Genomic DNA, 18,290 nt, shown 5'->3' with positions numbered 1-18,290 from the left:
TTTGCAACACAATAAAACTGACACAAGTTTTACAAATGAGCATTTTATTTGAAAATGTTAATAAAACTCCCATTCCTTTTTAAAAGAAATGCCAACACAACATTAATACGGCATTCTGTGTATTAGTAACATTGGCAGCATGGGAGCGTTTTTTGTTGTTGTTTCGTGTACATGCGTGCGTGCAAAAGGGTTTTGTTATTTAGTAGGGGGTGTTAATAGCTTTATTTATTATTTTCAAATCTTACTGTAATGTACTATACCATAAACACAATGTTAGTCTTACTTGTCCATATCAGTTAAATGATGTGATGTCATCTTTAGATCTGTGTATATTAAAACATTTAAATCTATTCCTATTACGTCTGTGGCTGTGTACATTTCTGTCAGTTTCACAGAATATCTGTCCTATCTGTACCATATTTCAACAAGTACCACTCGAACTGTACCATTCAAACATACAAGTCAGCTTACATCACAGTTTACCATTAAACACTTAAAAACGCTCATGTGGTCCATACAGGCTAAACAATAAAGAAATTATTTCACATTTTCTTTTTAAAAAAGTGAAACATCTGGACAATAAATTAACTGAACAATAAATTAAATGTAATACAAAACAAAATTATTAAACAGAAATAACAAGCAAAATTGTACCACACTGTGGCAATTGTAAGATTATTTCTAAACTAGCCTATAAACCCCGCCCCCTTTCAGTGCAGTATTAAATGTATCAAGTTAAACTAACATATTTCCCATTTATTTTGACATGGGTACCAGGTTTACAGGACCCTGGTAATGGAAGGCCTTCACTCTTTCAAAATGACCATTTCTCCATTTCTTTGTACCTTTCTAATGTTCAGTCTTTGTAAACAGTCTGCTGTCCGTGACCCCTCTCATCATGCATAATGTGCCTTCGCACATGGATACGCCTCACCCGTCTATCCCCACACCCTGCTCCCGCCCCGTCCTCATCTGACTGGCTAACACCTGGTGATGAGACACTCCCTGATTCCAGCAGGGCCATGCCTCCTGAACCTGACCCTCGGCCATTTTCATAGATCAGGATGTTGAGTGTTTCCTCAAAGATACGTGCTTCTGGGAACTCAACCTAAATGAAGTGATAAAAAAAGTTGGAGAATTAAGTAAAAAATTAAAAAGAGAGAACAGACACTGATAGCTGTATTGTTTGTGTTGTGCCTAATTTTTCTAAAACTGTTTGTCAATGGAGATTCCAAGCACGCACAGAAAAAATAATCAATATATCTCCACTGCTCAACTTTGGTCTGTTTCTTTTCAGTGGCGTAAACAATGGAGGTGCAGCAGACTTCAGCAATTTTGCGTCCCTCGCCATAGAAAGACCAGCAGCATATCTCGTCTCCCAAAACGTCTTTAATGAACAGCACTCTGCCATTAAAGCGCAGCCCCAGCTTATCAAAGAGCTCAATGTTCTTCAGAAGGTTATCATCTGAGTTGCTATGAAAGGAAATGGTGAAGTTTATAGAAAAAAAATGTGTTTCACAATAATTTTAAAGTCTACAGTCACTATGTCACATCAGTAAACAAGTACTCCTCCATATCAAGGGTAGTATTTAAAGGTGCCAAATAATGCATTGAAATAATATGTTATATAGTTCTTTGATATTTACATAGAAGCTATGTAACTTTATTAAGTGCAAAAATTATCCAGAAATGTTCACCCTTATAGACTTTCACCCTATTTGGAAGGGTCATGAATAATAATGTTGAGCTCTGCTCTGCTTGTTCTGCTCTGAGGCTCATGCCAGTAGCTCATATTAGTAAACAGACCATTTATGTTTGAGTCTGTATCAGACGAAAATACACACTTTGAGGAACAACTAATTGTTTGGAGATTGTTAATGGACATTTCTGAGTGGTAAGTTTATGTTTTTTATTTTCAGTATGGACCTGCAAAACTTAACTGTAAAGTCAATAGAACTTTAGCCTAAACGTTAGCATATAGCATTAATTAGCATGTAGTGCTAACTCAGCAGTCACAACTTTGTTTTTAAAAGCTTTGCAAACAATCTAATGTGTTGATTAATGTTGGGGGCATACATCTTGCCTGTGACATGTGTTATGTTGAGTGTGGCCTCTTTTCCAGCTGTCTTTTGCGTGCACGAGGTTTACATAAAAATGAGGAAACTAACGCATTTGAGGCTCACGACATGTCATTACCATGTACAGAGCTCTTATTATTCATCTATGCCTAGGTAAATACAGTTTTACATTCTATGGCACCTTTAACTAAGCTGCATTACAGTTCATATGCTTTCTAAAATGATATGGTGGTTAACCTAAAGTATCTTTAATACATAAGAGTTAATACTGTATGTACCTGGTATAGGAGTATTTATTGTTCCCTCTGTTATTCTGCAGTTTCACCACTGGCTGTAATGAGTTTTAGAAGATTTATGAGGGAAATCAACAAAAATTATCAATAATAATTTACATGCATACTACTCCCAGAATTCCATGTTTCATAATAGAAGCAAGTCACATTTCATTTGTTGTTTTTGTCTCTGTAAGTGGTTTTATTTTTATCTTACTTTTCTACATGTGGCTATTATCCTCTGCTCCTCTTTGGCTGAAGTGATCATAGGAATGTGGCATCCCCTGCAGATATCCCTGCGTTTCTGAATCAACATAAAAAAACATAAGTAACTGATAGTACCCTGATAAAACCCAACAACACTTAGATCAATTACTTTCCTTTGATCAAAAAACCACAAATGATTTTAATTCTACTTTATATCAACCCTGGTTCTGGTATGTGGTGTTGGCTCCACCTCCAATTGGTACATCATTGTGCTAGCAGTGTAAAACCCATTGGTTTGATTCCCAGGAAACACAAATGTAAATTTTTATGCATTTGGCAGACACTTTCCAGAACTTTCGTTGCAATTAAAATCTAATCAAATAATTGTAACCTACTAGTCTAAAATGTTCTATTTTTTTATATTTATTCGTGTTTGGATCAATGAGGTTTATCACCTGTACGGTGGTAAGGCAGTGCTGCACAAGGCCTTGGAGCCTGTAGTATTGTGCCTCCTTCAACACTTCCTCCAGCTCTCTTGAGTTCTCTGGCAAAGGAACCGCCCCGTCCCGCAGGAAGTTCAGCATCAGAGAAAAGTGTCTCCCACTTCTGTCCAACACAACCCAGCCTTGGCAAAGTAAACACACGCTTACAGTAAATAAATATGCATGTCATCTATAATAATCTGTTAATACAGTAACATGTTAATTATCTGCACAGTCGAATCTCGCGCACATATCAATAAGCTTAGATCTTCTCCTTACCCTCTGAATCTATGGTGACCTCCAAGCGTCCATCACACATGCTCCTGAGCAGACTGTCCTCCTTGCTGAGCGTCTGGACCGTGGTGTAGTGGAGAGTACCTCCAACATTGAGCTTCACATACTTACTGCTGGTCAGGTTCCTCCCGGCCTTTTCTTCTCCAGCACGAATAGTGGAGTGTGGGGCAAAACCGGTAACAGTCACCACGGGCCCTCCAGATGAACCAGACGCCTCGGCAGACATCAGAGGAGTGAAAATCAAAACTGCTAATCTTCTGCCTGATGATTAAATATAATGTAGAGAGTGAATTTTAGGTATCTCTTTGTTATGAGAGATACTGACTAATTACATCACAGCAACAACATGGTTTGCAGTGTTTTCCAATCCTGTTCCTCGAGGCCCCCCTTCCAGAAAGTTTTAGATGTCTCCTTATTTAAAACACCTGATTCAACTTATCAGCCTCTTTCCAAAATGGTAAACATGTCTTCCTAACAAGCTGATGAGTTAAATTAGGTGTTATAAAAGGGAGACTTTCTGGGAGGGGGGCCTCGAGGACCAGGATTGGGAAACACTGGTTTAGGGTGTGAACAGGAAGCATGGAGAGTGGGGCATCAACGTTATTATTTTTAGTGATAGTTAATAGGGTTATATGCACAACGAAATAAAAAAATACTTTACGAGGGCCACATAAACTAATAAAGGTACAGTAAGGACACCCCTAAGGAGATGCGTCACTAAAATGTGCACCAAAAAAAATAAAACATCCAGCCTCATGTAACGAAGTATAACAGAACATAGAACAAAACACTGCATTTAGCAGCCATCATGTTTATACCACTAACCTTAGATATTTTTGAGGACCTCTAAAAACCTCATATATACAAGAAAAACATGTTTTGGCGAGGGCCGTCAATATTTGTCAGCAGTAATACGTAAAGAATCCTAAAGAATTGTGTCAAAACACCTTTAACTCCAGCTAACGTTAAGAGATCTCGCTAATCCACAGACAAACCACACCAAATATGTCTCTCTGCGGTCATTTAATAATTTGACAATTAGGAGTTAGAAGGTACGCACGTTTACACAACGTATCGATGATCACTAGCCGTCAGGTTTGGTAAATATGATGTCTAAATATGAATAATCTTATTAGCCCACATGCTAGCTCTTGATCACATCTGAGGGACTGTCAATGAGCAAAGCACTTACCGAGCTGCGCAGCGAAAAGTCCTCGCGACGAGGTGCACAAAATGCAGAGTAATCGCTCCAGACGATTACATCTACACTAGTGATCCTGTCATGATTTTTCACCAAATCATAATTTAACTCTTATTGTCGGGCACAACTGTCTTCCTCTTTCTTGCTTCTTGTTGTGAGTTGAGTTGACAGACAATGGCCGCTTCCCCTCGCGAGGAGTGTCTTCCGTTGACTGATTGGTTAGGACTAACGTCTGTCAAGCAAATTAGTCCCGCCTCTTGTCACATGTACAGGCGTGATCGAAATCAGGCGGTGCTGCGCAGACAGATCGGCCTGTGTCGTCAAAGTACCGCGAGAACAATAAATTAATATGCGCTTTTGGATCGCTCTCGCGATACTTCAATGCCTATATCGATCGTTCTGCGCCATATGAAGTCAAACAGGCCACATGATGTTTTTGAGTAGCGCGGCTGACTGTTTGAATGCAGCCGACAGTGAAGAGCTATTTAATTAGGTAAACGTTTTAATAATATAATTATATGTAAATCTAAACACCCGATGCCTCAAAGCTTCTGACCTAATCCAAGCCAGTCAGGTCAGGTGCGACATGGGTGTAAAAAATTATGGATTATTATCTCTTATGTATGCAATTGCATTTTATGGACCATATTGATGTGTTAGTTCTAATATTTTTTAATACCAAAATAGCCTCGGCTATTAAGACTTAGTTTAATTTAAGAGGTGATGGGGATACTCTATCCCATTGCACCTGTTACACTAATCTTGCATTTAATTGTATAGCATTATAAAAAATGAATTTAAATGATTAATAAAAAAATTCAATGAAATAAAAATTCATTTTCACCATCCAACAGAGACTTTTATTTAGTCGTAAATCTCAGCAAATAAATAATGTCTTCATGACAAGTATAATATGTTGATAAATAAATAACAATCAAGTAATACTATAATGCAACAAAGCCCACGACATGGGCTCCGAAAAATGGCACAGTGGAAAAGACAAAACTCACTGCATATTAACAAGAAACCATGAGATACATAATAAAAAAAATGCAATTTATAAAAAGCATTTCAATTCCATTACTGCATCACAGCAAGCAGTTTTTTCAGTATATATTTTTTCTCAACATAGTGCATATGCAACAACATCAACTCTGATAACAATGACAGTAAGTATAATTGATTGTGAATTTTAAGCTGAAGCGGTAAAATATACAATCGTTGCGTGCCGTAAGCAAGAGGACATTCTGTTCCTCTGAAACATGGTCATTCAACATCAAGCAGAAAGAGATCCATAAGAAACAGCAAAGAACAATATGAAATGCTGGCATTGTCCTCATTATTACATAAAAATGTGAAAAATACTATGGCAACCAGTGAAACATAAAGTGACGTCACATCATGGGATGGGATTTTGGCACTGAATCAGTTGTGTATACAGAAGCCTTGCTATTTAATCAAAATATTTACATTCAGTATGTTCTCGTCATCATGTATGTGTTAATGTGTCTGCACGTGTCTGTATACAAACGTGTGCACGTGAGTGTATAGTTTCTGCATTATAGATTATATACTTTTGTGTACTTGTCTCAACCCCTGTGAAAAGACCAGCTGGTGTTGTGGTTTGAATGCTGGGCATGAAAGGGCTTTTCTAGTCCGCCCTCTTCACTAGAAAGGCTTTGGTTGACCAATACTAAACCAGATTTATGATGATTTAAGATAGTCTTTTCAGCAGGGACTTTACTCCATCTGTGAAAGTCTCTCTCTCTCTCTCTCTCTCTCTCTCTCTCTCTCTCTCTCTCTCTCTCTCTCTCTCTCTCTCTCTCTCATACATCTGTGAGTTGATGGAGAGGAACGAGAGAGAGAGACTTTCTAGAGTGTAATTTAAATGAATATAATAAAACCAATAATTGTCTTGTGGAGAGAAAATAACAGTATCCCTTCTTCTCCTATTCCTCCATTCAATTAAAGATGGTCTCAGATGGACACCTCATACTCTCGTGTGTCCTACAGTGAAAGAGAGAAAAATGCATGCATGATGTAATTGCAGTCAGGACAGTAAAATTTACTAGTTATGACCATCCAATGCCTAGCAGTGTTGAGAAAGCTACCTACTGATACAGTAACTACAAGCTGCCACAAGTAGTTAACCTTATTCCATTGAAATCAATAACTCTTAATATAATATATTGTATAATACTAAATCAAAGCAGTATTTAATAGGTGTAATTAGAATGAATCTCTAAATGAATCTCTTTGGCTAAGACATAAGACATATGTCCTGCTTAATCGTAATCAGTGAGTCATTGGAATGTATTTTGTTTAGTTGTAACTATAAGTAATCTAAATTGCTTAGGCATGCTTATACATGTTTATCTGTTACTCATTTATTGGGGAATGTGTGTTCAGCTGTTGTTCGGTTACATTAGCTATAAATTCTTCTTACCCCTGCCTCATAAAGTGGGTTGTTGAAGTCAGACTCCACTGTAATGGGACTATATGAGTGGGTGTGAGAAAGAGACTTCCAGAACAGTGGTTTCCACTGCCACCTACATACACTGAGAGAGACAGAGGCAGGTGTTAGCACAGAGAAGCTAAATAAGAAGCAGCTGCGAAACGGTCATCAGTGTTAAAAGCTGCAATTCGTAACTGTCTTTGGTTAAGAATAAGCAAAAACCAGTTACAGAGCAAGTACATGAACAATTAATGTTCAAAACTTTCTCTTTACCTTACCACAATTCAAAACTGATTGATAATTTGGGTTTCTCAACAAACGTAAATGTAAGTACGTAAAGTAACCTGCAATTTTATGTTTCAAACAGAGATTGTGATAGATCAGCAAAAAGTTAAGAATTGCAACTTCAAGGTCAACATTTAAAGGTTTTCACAATCTATTTCACTTCAATAGAATTGGGTCTCATTCACTAATAATTGCGTATGTTTTTCATATTTATACGCACACTTGAACTTCTCACAAAAACTTTCCGCCTGATTCACAACACCTGCGTATGCATAGGAATTTGTTCTTATACTTGCTTTTGTGTTAGTGAATTCGAAGTGTTCTATAGGAGCAGCCAATTTGCATAAAACACGGCCAATATACACTCACCTAAAGGATTATTAGGAACACCTGTTTAATTTCTCATTAATGCAATTATCTAATCAACCAATTACATGGCTGTGGCTTCAATGCATTAGGGGTGTGGTCCTGGTCAAGACAATCTCCTGAACTCCAAACTGAATGTCAGAATGGGAAAGAAAGGTGATTTAAGCAATTTTGAGTGTGGCATGGTTGTTGGTGCCAGACGGGCCGGTCTGAGTTTTTCACGATCTGCTCAGTTACTGGGATTTTCACGCACAACCATGTCTAGGGTTTACGAAGAATTGTGTGAAAAGGGAAAAACATCCAATATGCAGCGTCCTGTGGGCGAAAATGCCTTGTTGATGCTAGAGGTCAGAAAGTTTTTGTTGAATCATGAATTGTTCCTGAAAACGTACATACGCACATCTCACATACAAATTTGCTTCCCCAACTTACTTGGTGTAGTACATGTAGATTCCACCAATCAGCAGGATGACCAGAATGATTGGCAGAATGATAGCCAATGCAATGTTCTCACTCAACATTTGGTGGGAGGCCTCTAATGACTGAGAAACTGAATAGAGGGGAAATTAATAACATGGATATCATTAGTGACACAGTAGTATACTATAATAATGTGAATGGCACTAATTCTGTGAAATTCAACATTACCCTCCAATTTATGATCGTCCAGTAGCCCTTCATAGGCCACTGCAAACAACAGAAAACAAAGTTTTATAATAGCAAATCTCTATGCAGTGGACTAGTTCACATCCTCATACCTTTACAGAAGGGTGGTGGGCTGTTCCACTGAGAGGGGTGTCCTGGGACACAGTTAATGATAACTTCCCCAATGAGCTCGTAGCCCTCATAGCAGAAGAAACGCAGAGTCTCGCCTGCCTGGTAACTGTGCTTATATAGGGTCTGGTAGCCGTTGTCTGGTACCCCAGGGTTTGGGCATGGATCATATTTTACTATTTATCAGACAAACACACATAAGCACAAATAAAGGAAGATATGGTTGGTTTGGTTTATTGATGGTTTTCAAGGTTTCGCATAGAGTACTGAAAGGGTGTCTGTCAGTTTTGTACTCACAGACACACTTGGGGCTGCGGTCGCTCCATTTGGGCATGCCCGTGTCCCTGCCATGGCAGGAGATCTGACTAGGGCCCTCCAGCTGATAACCCTGGTTACATGTGAAGCGTACCACGGTACCCACAGTAAAACCAGTCTCAGGGTGTACTGAACGTGCTCCATTCACCACCTCTCCTGGATCAGGGCACTGCTGGACTAAAGGGACAACAAAACCAGGATAAAATAAGAGCACAGAACATTAATGAATAATAAATGAATCAATTAATCAATCAATCATCCAAATAAAAAATTGGAGAATTGGAGTAACTGTATACTTATATATTGTAGTAAAACTCATTTAACTCATTTTACTTTTTACACAGGTGGGCGGGTTGTTGCTCCAGGAGAGATCCCATTGGCAGGTGATGATGTCAGAGCCAGCAATGTCATATCCAGGTTGACACTGATAGGTCAGCACACTGCCCCTCACCAGGGACGGGTGAGAGGAGCTGCTCCAGCCGAACTCGATTGGGGGAAGGACGGGACACGTGTCATTAGGCTCCACCTCTGCAAGAAACGAAAGTAAGTGACATCATAATAAAGTACACAAATTGCACAGCTGCAACTTTGATACTTTTTACCTCTGTAGTGAATCAGGAAGCCTTGGCTGAGTATAAATGTAGAGTCATCTGGATCGCTCTGAAACTGAATGGTGACCTCCGAACCCCCAGATACAATCCTGAACCTCTCTCTTGAGCCCAGGTACTGTCCAATCACGTGTGACATCAGATCATGCCCATCAAATATAGTCAGAACGTCATTATGGCGGATGTTCAATCTGCAAGCAAAAGACAAATGCGAGTTAAAAAATAATCCACAGGTTCAAACATGCACAAAGATGCAAACACACTTACATTTGTACATCCAGTTCGATGCGCTTGTCCTCGCTAACGTGTATCTGCCACACGCAGTCCTGCCCCTTAGAGTAGCTTTGTGGCCAATCAGGTGACAGCACTGTTCCAACTGGGTCTGTCAGTTCACCACCACACAAAGCTTAGAGAGAGAAACAACATTGTAAAAAAGATTTCACATCACAACATTGTTTTTATATCTACTAAACAAACAATTTGGGTAAACTACGCAGATAATTTAGTTCATGTTCAGCTCATTGTGGCAAATATAAAGACATTTTTAATGTCACACCTCTGCAAACTGGCTCGCTCTCATTCCAGTGAGGTTCACTGGGGTCAACACACTCCATAACTCCTGAGCCCTGCTCCATGACGAAACCAGGAGAGCATGAGAAGGTTACTACGGTACCCAGCGGGAAGGTGATGTCGCTGCTGCTGAAGTTCCCATGAGGCAGGTATGGTTCATAACAGTGCTCCCCATCATAGGCTTTATGATAGATAGAGACAGTTAAGAACATTTGAATGTTATTAAGTAAGGATGAAAGAATATCTGGACATTTAAAAAAAAAATCTTGCATCGATACTAAAAGTTTGAGGAGTGTTGAAAATGGTCTGATGAAATGGGAGGCAGAGGCAGTGATGGTCTTCTTGCACAACCAGAACTTTGGACCAAATTACATAATGTGGAAAAAAATAGTGGCACAGCTTATGCTTGAAAAAGTTGTGAAGACAAAAACTGCCAGTAAATGTGTATACATACACTGTAAAAAAAAAAAATGCTGCGTTTTTTACAAACCAGTGTTGGGTCAAAAAGGGACAAACCCAGCCACTGGGTTAACTTAAAAGATTACTCCACTTTGTTAAAAAAAAAAAATTAGATAATTTACCCCTATGTCGTACAAAATGTTGATGTCTTCCTTTGTTCAGTCGAGAAGAAAGTAAGTTTAAAAAAAAAAAACAGGCGAGGCATAGGGTCTTATCTAGCAAAGCGATTGCCATTTTCGGCAAGAAAGATAAAAAGATATTATGTTTGGATATTATGTATTATACTCCCATCTACTTTTAAAAACAAAGTTTAAATGCGGGTTTACGTGTTTACTAGAACCTAAAGTGTAATCTCATATACAGTGTTACGGCGTAAATAGTACTCAGATTGTATATTATATTCTATTACAAAATGTTCATGCGAAATCTGATGTAAACAACAGACTATATATCTTTATTTCATGGATAATACGCATTTGTGGACAAAAATGGTCATTGGATGTATTCTATTAGACGGTTTTCATGGGTTATGCACACATCTGAAACAGACTGGATTCGACTCCCGATCATTATATCAACACAAAGGTAAGAAGTCCTGTTTATATTTTGCATGTTGTCATCTGGACATCTGTCACAAAATACTACATTTATGATGCTGGAGCATCTGAATCTCAAAACAGAAACCATACACTGATGCTAAACCCGTAGACCTTTTAAACGATGTATAGTAATGTTAATATTATTAATGATTGTAGACAGTAGGCTATATAGATATTGTTAGCAGCTTTAAAATAATTGACGTCATCCCGCCCACAAATTAATGCGCGTCGAGAAGTTAAAGCCCTTTGAAGCTGCATTGAAACGGCAATTTTAAACTGCATTGGAACTGTAAACTGTTGGGGTCCAATAAGGTCTACTAAATTGAGAAAAATCCTGGAATATTTTCCTCAAAAAAACATAATTTCTTCTCGACTGAACAAAGAAAGACATCAACATTTTAGAAGACATTGGGGTGAGTAAATTATTGAGATTTTTTTAAGAAAGTGGAGTATTCCTTTAACACAGAAAATGTTTATATTTGCCTCAACAACTGTTAAAACCCAAGTCAACGGCTGGGTTCGTCCTTTTTTTAAATCAACACTGGATTAAAAATAACCCTGCATTTTGTATAGTGTATACTCTGTATTTAGTATTTCTGTTTAGCCAAAAGTAAAAGTACTTATTTAAGAAATAAGAATAGTCTAGAAAAACAAAGCAGGATATACAGTTTTGCTTGTGGATAACTTGTTAACTTTCCATTAAGTACCTCAAATAAATCTCTAAATATCTTCCAAAAATGTAATGCAAAAACTTTTCAATTTTTATCCACACAAATACTTGAATCATCAACCCAGTGTCTTGAAAAACTACCTTGTTTACAACAGACCAATAAAAAATTGTGTATCCCAGAGATTGTGTCCCCGAAAGTCCCCGAAAAAGAGTGTCAGATTATGAAAAAACTTTACATTTTGTGTGTAATATGTATGTGGGTGGTCAGTTGGCACAGCACATCTGAGACTAGCAATGATGCTACAGCTATACAAGCTATATAAGAATTACTACCGGTAATCTCTATCAGTGTCTCCCTCTCTTTCAAGTGCATATACAGTCAAGGCCAAAAGTGTTGGCACCCTTGGTAAATATGAGCAAAAACATCTCCTTTAGAGCCTTACCCTCGTAGCGGAGCGCCAGCAACAGAGGAATGGATGAAGAGTCTGCAGTGAGTTCCACAAAGAGAGACATTCCCTCACTCACGATTCCTCGCTCAGGAACATCATCCAGATCCGAGTCGAACAGAAGAGGTGCTGCAGAGCTATTCCCACTGCGCACAATCAACCTAGGAGGGAGGCGGGTAACAAAAATGCAGAGAAAGATCCAGGAGAGAACATTGTGATATTTAAAGAAAAGAGTGATTTTAGAAAGATCTAGATATTATGGCAGCATATCACCAGTGGCGGCTCGTGACTGCTCTTCCGAGGGGTGCAAATTCAAAGTATGTGTACTGAGTGTCATGTGTGTTGCTCAGTTTTTCAAAATATGTGTTTGTTGCATCATGTGAACCATGTGCATCACGTGTTTTGTCAAAATAAGTGCCTGCTGCCAGCGTGTCAAATCGTTTATGATAAAAGAGACGCTCATGTTCACAAAATACACGCAAGACACTCCCTTAAAAGTAAACTCTGATTACACATGAGATTATGTGAGTATCTGGCACATGCGATCGTTTCTTTTATCATAAACCCCTTAGACGCGTCTGCAGCAGGCACTTATTTTGACAAGACACATGCCGCACATAGGTTCACTCGACGCGCCAAACACACACCTCGAAATTACGAACCACACACATGATGGACTACATACATGTTGTGACGAACTTTGCATCGAGCGCCCTGGAAAAAGAAGTCAATGGCCGACACTGCATATCACAGAGCTAAATAACTTTCATTGTCAAAAACAGATCATATTTCTGTATAGCACTTTGAGTTATATCTAGGTTTTGATTTTAGTTATATAAATCATAACCTATTACTTCAGTTTTTGTTACCTGTTTACTATTTCCAAATGCTAGCTTAACTGTAAGGACATTCACACACAACAATACATTAGTGTATTTACTTGTCATTGTCTTCATCAAGAGCCACCCTCTCAAAGTGAAGGTGGAGCCTGTGTCCTTCCTTGGCCTCCAGGAGCCAATGGCAGCTCAGGTTGCTGCCGCTGCTATGGTTACTTGCTGATGGGAGAGTCGGAGAGAGTATGCGGCCCACAGTGGCGTTTCTGATCCATCCTCCACAAGATACAGCTTGAACACAAAGAGATGCTTACATATATGACAATAATCGGAGGCAGGTATACTCAATGCCATCACGCAAAAGCAAACCACTAACAGTTCTTGCAAGGTGAGGAAAAACTCAACAATTCAAGAAATAACCTACCCACACACTGGGGTTCAGAGGTGCTCCATCTTGGTCGAGTTGAGTTCAGACAGGTTGCAACCTCATGACCTCTGACCTCAAACCCAGGATCACAATGGAAGTGAGCTTGACCACCAGGATGAATATCGGTCACAGTCACTCCCCCACCCTCAGGAGAAAGCGGGAATGAGCAGGACAGAAGGAATGCTGGAATGAGAAATGATTTATTTAATCATCATAATACATGACATAGTATTTATTATAAAAAACTAAATAGTCACTAAGTTGTACCTTGGTAGTGAAAGCTGAAAGCGCCATGATTTGCTTGTTTCAGGCTCCTATAGTGAATCTGCACCTGATTGGTTGAACTACGGATCACCTGACCTTCGCTCATCAGCGTCTCGTTGGCCAAACGCTCTGGTGCTGCCCCACCCAGCTCCAGAATGGTAAGTGATTCCTCCTTGGACAAGTTCACTTTCTTTACCTGAGAGACAGACAGATTGTGTTACCATAACAACAGCTAATGATGATATTCACTGAGATTGTATCAAGGGCAAAGATTGCAGAACTCATTAGAGCAACATCGCCCATGCAAATGCCAACAAGCTTCATAGAGTACTGGTTAACCATTCCAGTCAGTAACCATAGTGACCTGCAGAGAGGCTATCTGAGGTTAAAATGGTAACAGTGAGGCTGCCATACCTGTATCTCAACACCATATCCAGGATAAACAGTGATGCTGTAGGTGCATTCCAGTGGGGAATATAGAGATGAGGAGGAGAGTGGATCAGGGGACTCGACTATTCCCTCTATTCCTGACAGACTGGCGTTACATTGCACTGAAAAATAAAGAGTTTGGAAAGACTATTTAAAGGGATAGATCACTCAAAACTGTTCTGCCATTTATGCTAACATTCATTTTTACTTTAAAGCAACACTATGGAGTTTTTTTTACCTTTAAATAATGTCTCTAAAATTATTTCAGTGATAGAACAGCTTTTAACTTGACAAATTGTACTGTTGCTGCAACCTGAGCAGCCTCCTAGCTGCTACAAGCACACTCTGAAAGTGGCGGTGGAGGGTAGAGCACACAGCCCGCCCCTCCCCCTGCCTGCAGAAGAGTGTCTGATACCAGGCACTGTTGCGCTTTTCAACCACATGGGGGAGCTGTAAGTCATTTTTACATGGAAACTACATAGTGTTGCTTTAAAAGCCAAGATATATTTAGCAGAAAGACAGAAATATTAAAAGTATGGATAAAATAAAGGCATGGTTTTATACCTGGCGTGTGCACTGTTGTTATTGTCGTTGTGGTAATTAGAGTGGTTGTGGTCTCTTCCTCTGCTGGTGGTGATGTCACGCCACTCCCAAAACCTGACTGGGCAGCTCGAGGTGCAGCCGATGAGGTCACTGCTGTGGTGAGGATACCTGGGGACATCATTGTCGAAGCAAGTTCTGATTCTCTGATGGACGGGACGGCCTGGGTCGGATTGGTAGTTGTACCTGTAAATTAAGATCATAGATTGAAAGACTATATGTAGCACAATGGTGATTCTTCTTTCTTTTTTAAAATGAGTAGTAATTCAACAGGTAGCTCAGTCTGTTCCCTTTAGAAAAGACTGACCTGTGCTACCAAGGGTATGGCCAAGGTACTCCTTACTCATAAGTGCAGCGTGGATGAGTTCTCCCAAGGGGCGGGGACTAGAGGTCATGGTGGGGGGCTCCTCAGGGTCCGGTGTCCCTAAGGATGCACCTAAAGGGAGAATGATTCACCAAGGAAAATGTCAAACTTTATTTCTTTCTGGAGGATGACAAGAAAATGTATTTGCACATATAACTTACATACAAATACATATACTGTGATGTACCAATTCCATTGGGTACAATGAGCATCTGCACCTTAAATACATACTTGCACACACATCACATATATTAATAATATACTTTATATATATTGATACAGTGTGATATATATACAGTGAGGAAAATGAGTATTTGAACCCCCTGCTATTTTGCAACTTCTCCCACTTGGAAATCATGGAGGGGTCTGAAATTGTCATCGTAGGTGCATGTCCACTGTGAGAGACATAATCTAAAAAAAGGTCCAGAAATCACAATGTATGATTTTTTAACTATTTATTTGTATGATACAGCTGCAATTAAGTATTTGAACACCTGAGAAAGTCAATGTTAATATTTGGTACAGTAGCTTTTGTTTGCAATTACAGAGGTCAAACATTTCCTGTAGTTTTTCACCAGGTTTGCACACACTGCAGGAGGGATTTTGGCCCACTCCTCCACACAGATCCTCTCTAGATCAGTCAGGTTTTTGGCGTGTCGCTGAGAAACACGGAGTTTGAGTTCCCTCCAAATATTCTCTATTGGGTTTAGGTCTGGAGACTGGCTAGGCCACGCCAGAACCTTGATATGCTTCTTACAGAGCCACTCCTTGGTTATCCTGGCTGTGTGGTTCAGGTCATTGTCATGCTGGAAGACCCAGCCTCGACCCATCTTCAATGCTCTAACTAGGGGAAAGAGGTTGTTCCCCAAAATCTTGCAATACATGGCCTCGGTCATTCGAAAAGCATTCCACCCCAAAGCATGATGCTACCACCCCCATGCTTCACAGTAGGGATGGTGTTCTTGGTATGGTACTTCACATTCTTCTTCCTGCAAGCTAGTTCTATTTTGGTCTCATCTGACCACATGACTTTCTCCCATGACTCCTCTGCATCATACAAATGGTCATTGGCAAACTTAAGACGGGCCTAGACATGTGCTGGTTTAAGCAGGGGAACCTTCCGTGCCATGCATGATTTCAAACCAGGACGTCTTAGTGTATCACCAACAGTAACCTTGGAAACGGTGGTCCCAGCTCTTTTCAGGTCATTGACCAGCTCCTCCCGTGTAGTTCTGGGCTGATTTCTCACCTTTATTAGGATCATTGAGATCACGAGATGCGATCTTGCATGGAGCCCCAGTCCGAACGGAGATTGACAGTCGTGTTTTGATTCATCCATGTTCTAATGATTGCTCCAACAGTGGACCTTTTTTCACCAAGCTGCTTGGCAATTTCCCCGTAACCATTTTCAGCTTTGTGGAGGTGTACAATTTTGTATCTAGTGTCTTTAGACAGCTCCTTGGTCTTGGCCATGTTAGTAGTTGGATTCTTACTGATTGTATGGGGTGGACAGGTGTCTTTATGCAGATAACGACCTCAAACAGGTGCATCCAATTTAGGAAAATAAATGGAGTGGAGGTGGATATTTTAAAGGCAGACTAACAGGTCTTTGAAGGTCAGAATTCTAGCTGATAGACAAGTGTTCACTTATTTGCAGCTGTATCATACAAATAAATAATATATTGTGATTTCACAGGGGACTTGAACCTACGATGACAATTTCAGACCCCTCCATGATTTCTAAGTGGGAGAACTTGCAAAATTCAGGGTGTTCAAATATTTATTTTCCTCAATGTATGTATATATTGCACTGTAAATATTATCTTCAGTTACTGTTTTACTTTACTTTGTACTTTTTATTTTGTACTCTTTAATGCACGGGCCTCATTTTAAACCTAAACTAGAAAATCTACTATGTGCATTCACTTTGCTTGAATAGTTAACACTCACACGTTTTTGTACATTACCTGAAGCCAGATGCAGCAATGTGACATACAGTGTCACAGCAAAAACTGTGGACACCATTATTTATGATTGGAGGACAGCCTGGATGCAAGAAGGACAATAAGAAAAAACAAGTAAAAAGAGATGTCATAAGACAAAGTGATCTATAATAAAAAATTTTATAACAATTATTATCACGCTCCATAAAGCATTACTGTTTCTTCAAAACAATTCTGAAACTTTTTATACATAATATTATTTTAAAAATAAAAAAAAAAATAGTTCATCCCCCAAAATAATGTGCCAGCTGTCGTTGTGGTACTTCAAATCGTATTGTCACCTGCGTGGCCATGAAGGCCTGACAGTGCACGAGACATATGGCCTCTGTCATGCCCACCTTCACCTATCAATGATGTCACCACTAACACAAGAGGTAGGTAACCAAGAGCAGATCTGTCAGTGGCCCAGTCACCACCAGCAACCTCATTTAGTATTTACCGCACACACCAATGCTGATAAAAATAGGGCTCATAACACAAATGTCAACAGTATTCAAAAACATACTGAATGTGGATTCATATGCAAATATAATAACATACACCAGAGAATGCGTGCAGATGATGTTGCTGGCACTGCGGGTTGAACGTTCAGATGTCTGCTAATATATTCTCATCTTAAAAAAAACATCTCTCATCCCTGCCTATAACGCAAGACGCCCATTCCCCCAAAAAACGCATTAGCAAACCGTCTAGACTAAGATAAACGCGCATCTTTCTGACTAAGACCAAAGCTATAGGCCTATAAATATAACGGATGTGTGTTGATTTTATCAGTGCATTTATATCATCCTTACGCAAGTGACTATGTAACGGTCTCGCCAAAATACCGCGCCGTCTATAATATATGCAAGACGGATGGAGACAGAAAATATACGCACCCGCAATACGCAGTCTCTTATTTGTGTTCGTCAAAATGTATCCTATAGGCGTCCTGTTGCAATCCTTCAAAATGTTGTGTTTTTTTCTGAGCCTCGCTGCTGCGATTCTAGCGCGATGTTCCGTCTGTCGCTCCTCCACCCCCTCCAAAATACCACAACTGGCGTTGCGCGTCAAAAGGCTTTTAAATAATCACTCGCACCCTCCCGGCCCAGTTAACATCAGCTATGCGTTTGCCATTCAATCTCCCAGAACACACAATACTCCTTCCAATGTCCGAAAAACGTTCTTAGTTTTGTATTTTCGCCTTTATTTTTGTCGGTCTAGGCCTAAGGGATGCTTGCAGGTGAGCAAGACTGGCATAGATGGCAGTTGCTACCCGTTTGGTTGACGCGTTGACTGTCAATGCGTTT

The 18,290-nt window shown here is 39.6% G+C and overlaps 2 protein-coding genes across 4 annotated transcripts; both read right to left on the bottom strand.

Annotated features, from left to right (window-relative positions):
- Positions 1 to 27: 27 nt before the first annotated feature.
- Positions 28 to 4,747, bottom strand: kctd13 (potassium channel tetramerization domain containing 13). The gene is made up of 7 exons (XM_055194424.2): positions 4,526 to 4,747; positions 3,319 to 3,594; positions 3,013 to 3,182; positions 2,568 to 2,654; positions 2,357 to 2,409; positions 1,278 to 1,473; positions 28 to 1,108 (listed from the first exon to the last, which is right to left on the bottom strand). The coding sequence occupies exons 2-7, from the start codon at positions 3,557 to 3,559 to the stop codon at positions 857 to 859; spliced, it is 999 nt and encodes a 332-aa protein (XP_055050399.1). The 5' UTR covers positions 3,560 to 3,594; positions 4,526 to 4,747; the 3' UTR covers positions 28 to 856.
- A 620-nt stretch (positions 4,748 to 5,367) lies between these two features.
- sez6l2 (seizure related 6 homolog (mouse)-like 2) lies at positions 5,368 to 18,269 on the bottom strand. Of its 3 annotated transcripts, none has more exons than XM_055194375.2 (19): positions 17,880 to 18,269; positions 16,966 to 17,044; positions 14,942 to 15,070; positions 14,599 to 14,820; positions 14,020 to 14,156; positions 13,609 to 13,801; positions 13,339 to 13,524; positions 13,022 to 13,205; positions 12,079 to 12,242; positions 9,894 to 10,088; positions 9,605 to 9,743; positions 9,332 to 9,528; positions 9,054 to 9,257; positions 8,712 to 8,906; positions 8,399 to 8,590; positions 8,289 to 8,327; positions 8,073 to 8,190; positions 6,981 to 7,092; positions 5,368 to 6,541 (listed from the first exon to the last, which is right to left on the bottom strand). In XM_055194375.2, the coding sequence occupies exons 2-19, from the start codon at positions 17,021 to 17,023 to the stop codon at positions 6,512 to 6,514; spliced, it is 2,694 nt and encodes an 897-aa protein (XP_055050350.1). In that variant the 5' UTR covers positions 17,024 to 17,044; positions 17,880 to 18,269; the 3' UTR covers positions 5,368 to 6,511. The 3 variants fall into 3 exon arrangements, with proteins under 3 accessions (XP_055050350.1, XP_055050352.1, XP_055050351.1); XM_055194377.2 differs by having other exon boundaries at positions 14,978 to 15,070; XM_055194376.2 differs by having other exon boundaries at positions 9,063 to 9,257; positions 17,880 to 18,268.
- Between the last annotated feature and the right edge of the window lie 21 nt (positions 18,270 to 18,290).

This window comes from Misgurnus anguillicaudatus, chromosome 19, assembly GCF_027580225.2.
Source record: "Misgurnus anguillicaudatus chromosome 19, ASM2758022v2, whole genome shotgun sequence".
NCBI lineage: Eukaryota > Metazoa > Chordata > Actinopteri > Cypriniformes > Cobitidae > Misgurnus > Misgurnus anguillicaudatus.
Note: the sequence above shows the minus strand (reverse complement) of the source record. Positions and strands in the feature narration are given on the sequence as shown.

Bases quoted from the DNA above. Each gene is read 5' to 3' on its own strand.
- kctd13 (XM_055194424.2), bottom strand. From the start codon at position 3,559: ATGTCTGCCGAGGCGTCTGGTTCATCTGGAGGGCCCGTGGTGACTGTT. The intron at 2,410-2,567 runs GTAAGATAAAAA...AACTCATTACAG, and splicing joins TAATAGCCACATGTAGAAAA to CCAGTGGTGAAACTGCAGAA. The intron at 1,474-2,356 runs GTACATACAGTA...TTCCTTTCATAG, and splicing joins AATAAATACTCCTATACCAG to CAACTCAGATGATAACCTTC.
- sez6l2 (XM_055194375.2), bottom strand. From the start codon at position 17,023: ATGGTGTCCACAGTTTTTGCTGTGACACTGTATGTCACATTGCTGCAT. The intron at 13,206-13,338 runs GTAGGTTATTTC...TTTGTGTTCAAG, and splicing joins CTCTGAACCCCAGTGTGTGG to CTGTATCTTGTGGAGGATGG. The intron at 8,591-8,711 runs GTGAGTACAAAA...TCTGATAAATAG, and splicing joins CCGCAGCCCCAAGTGTGTCT to TAAAATATGATCCATGCCCA.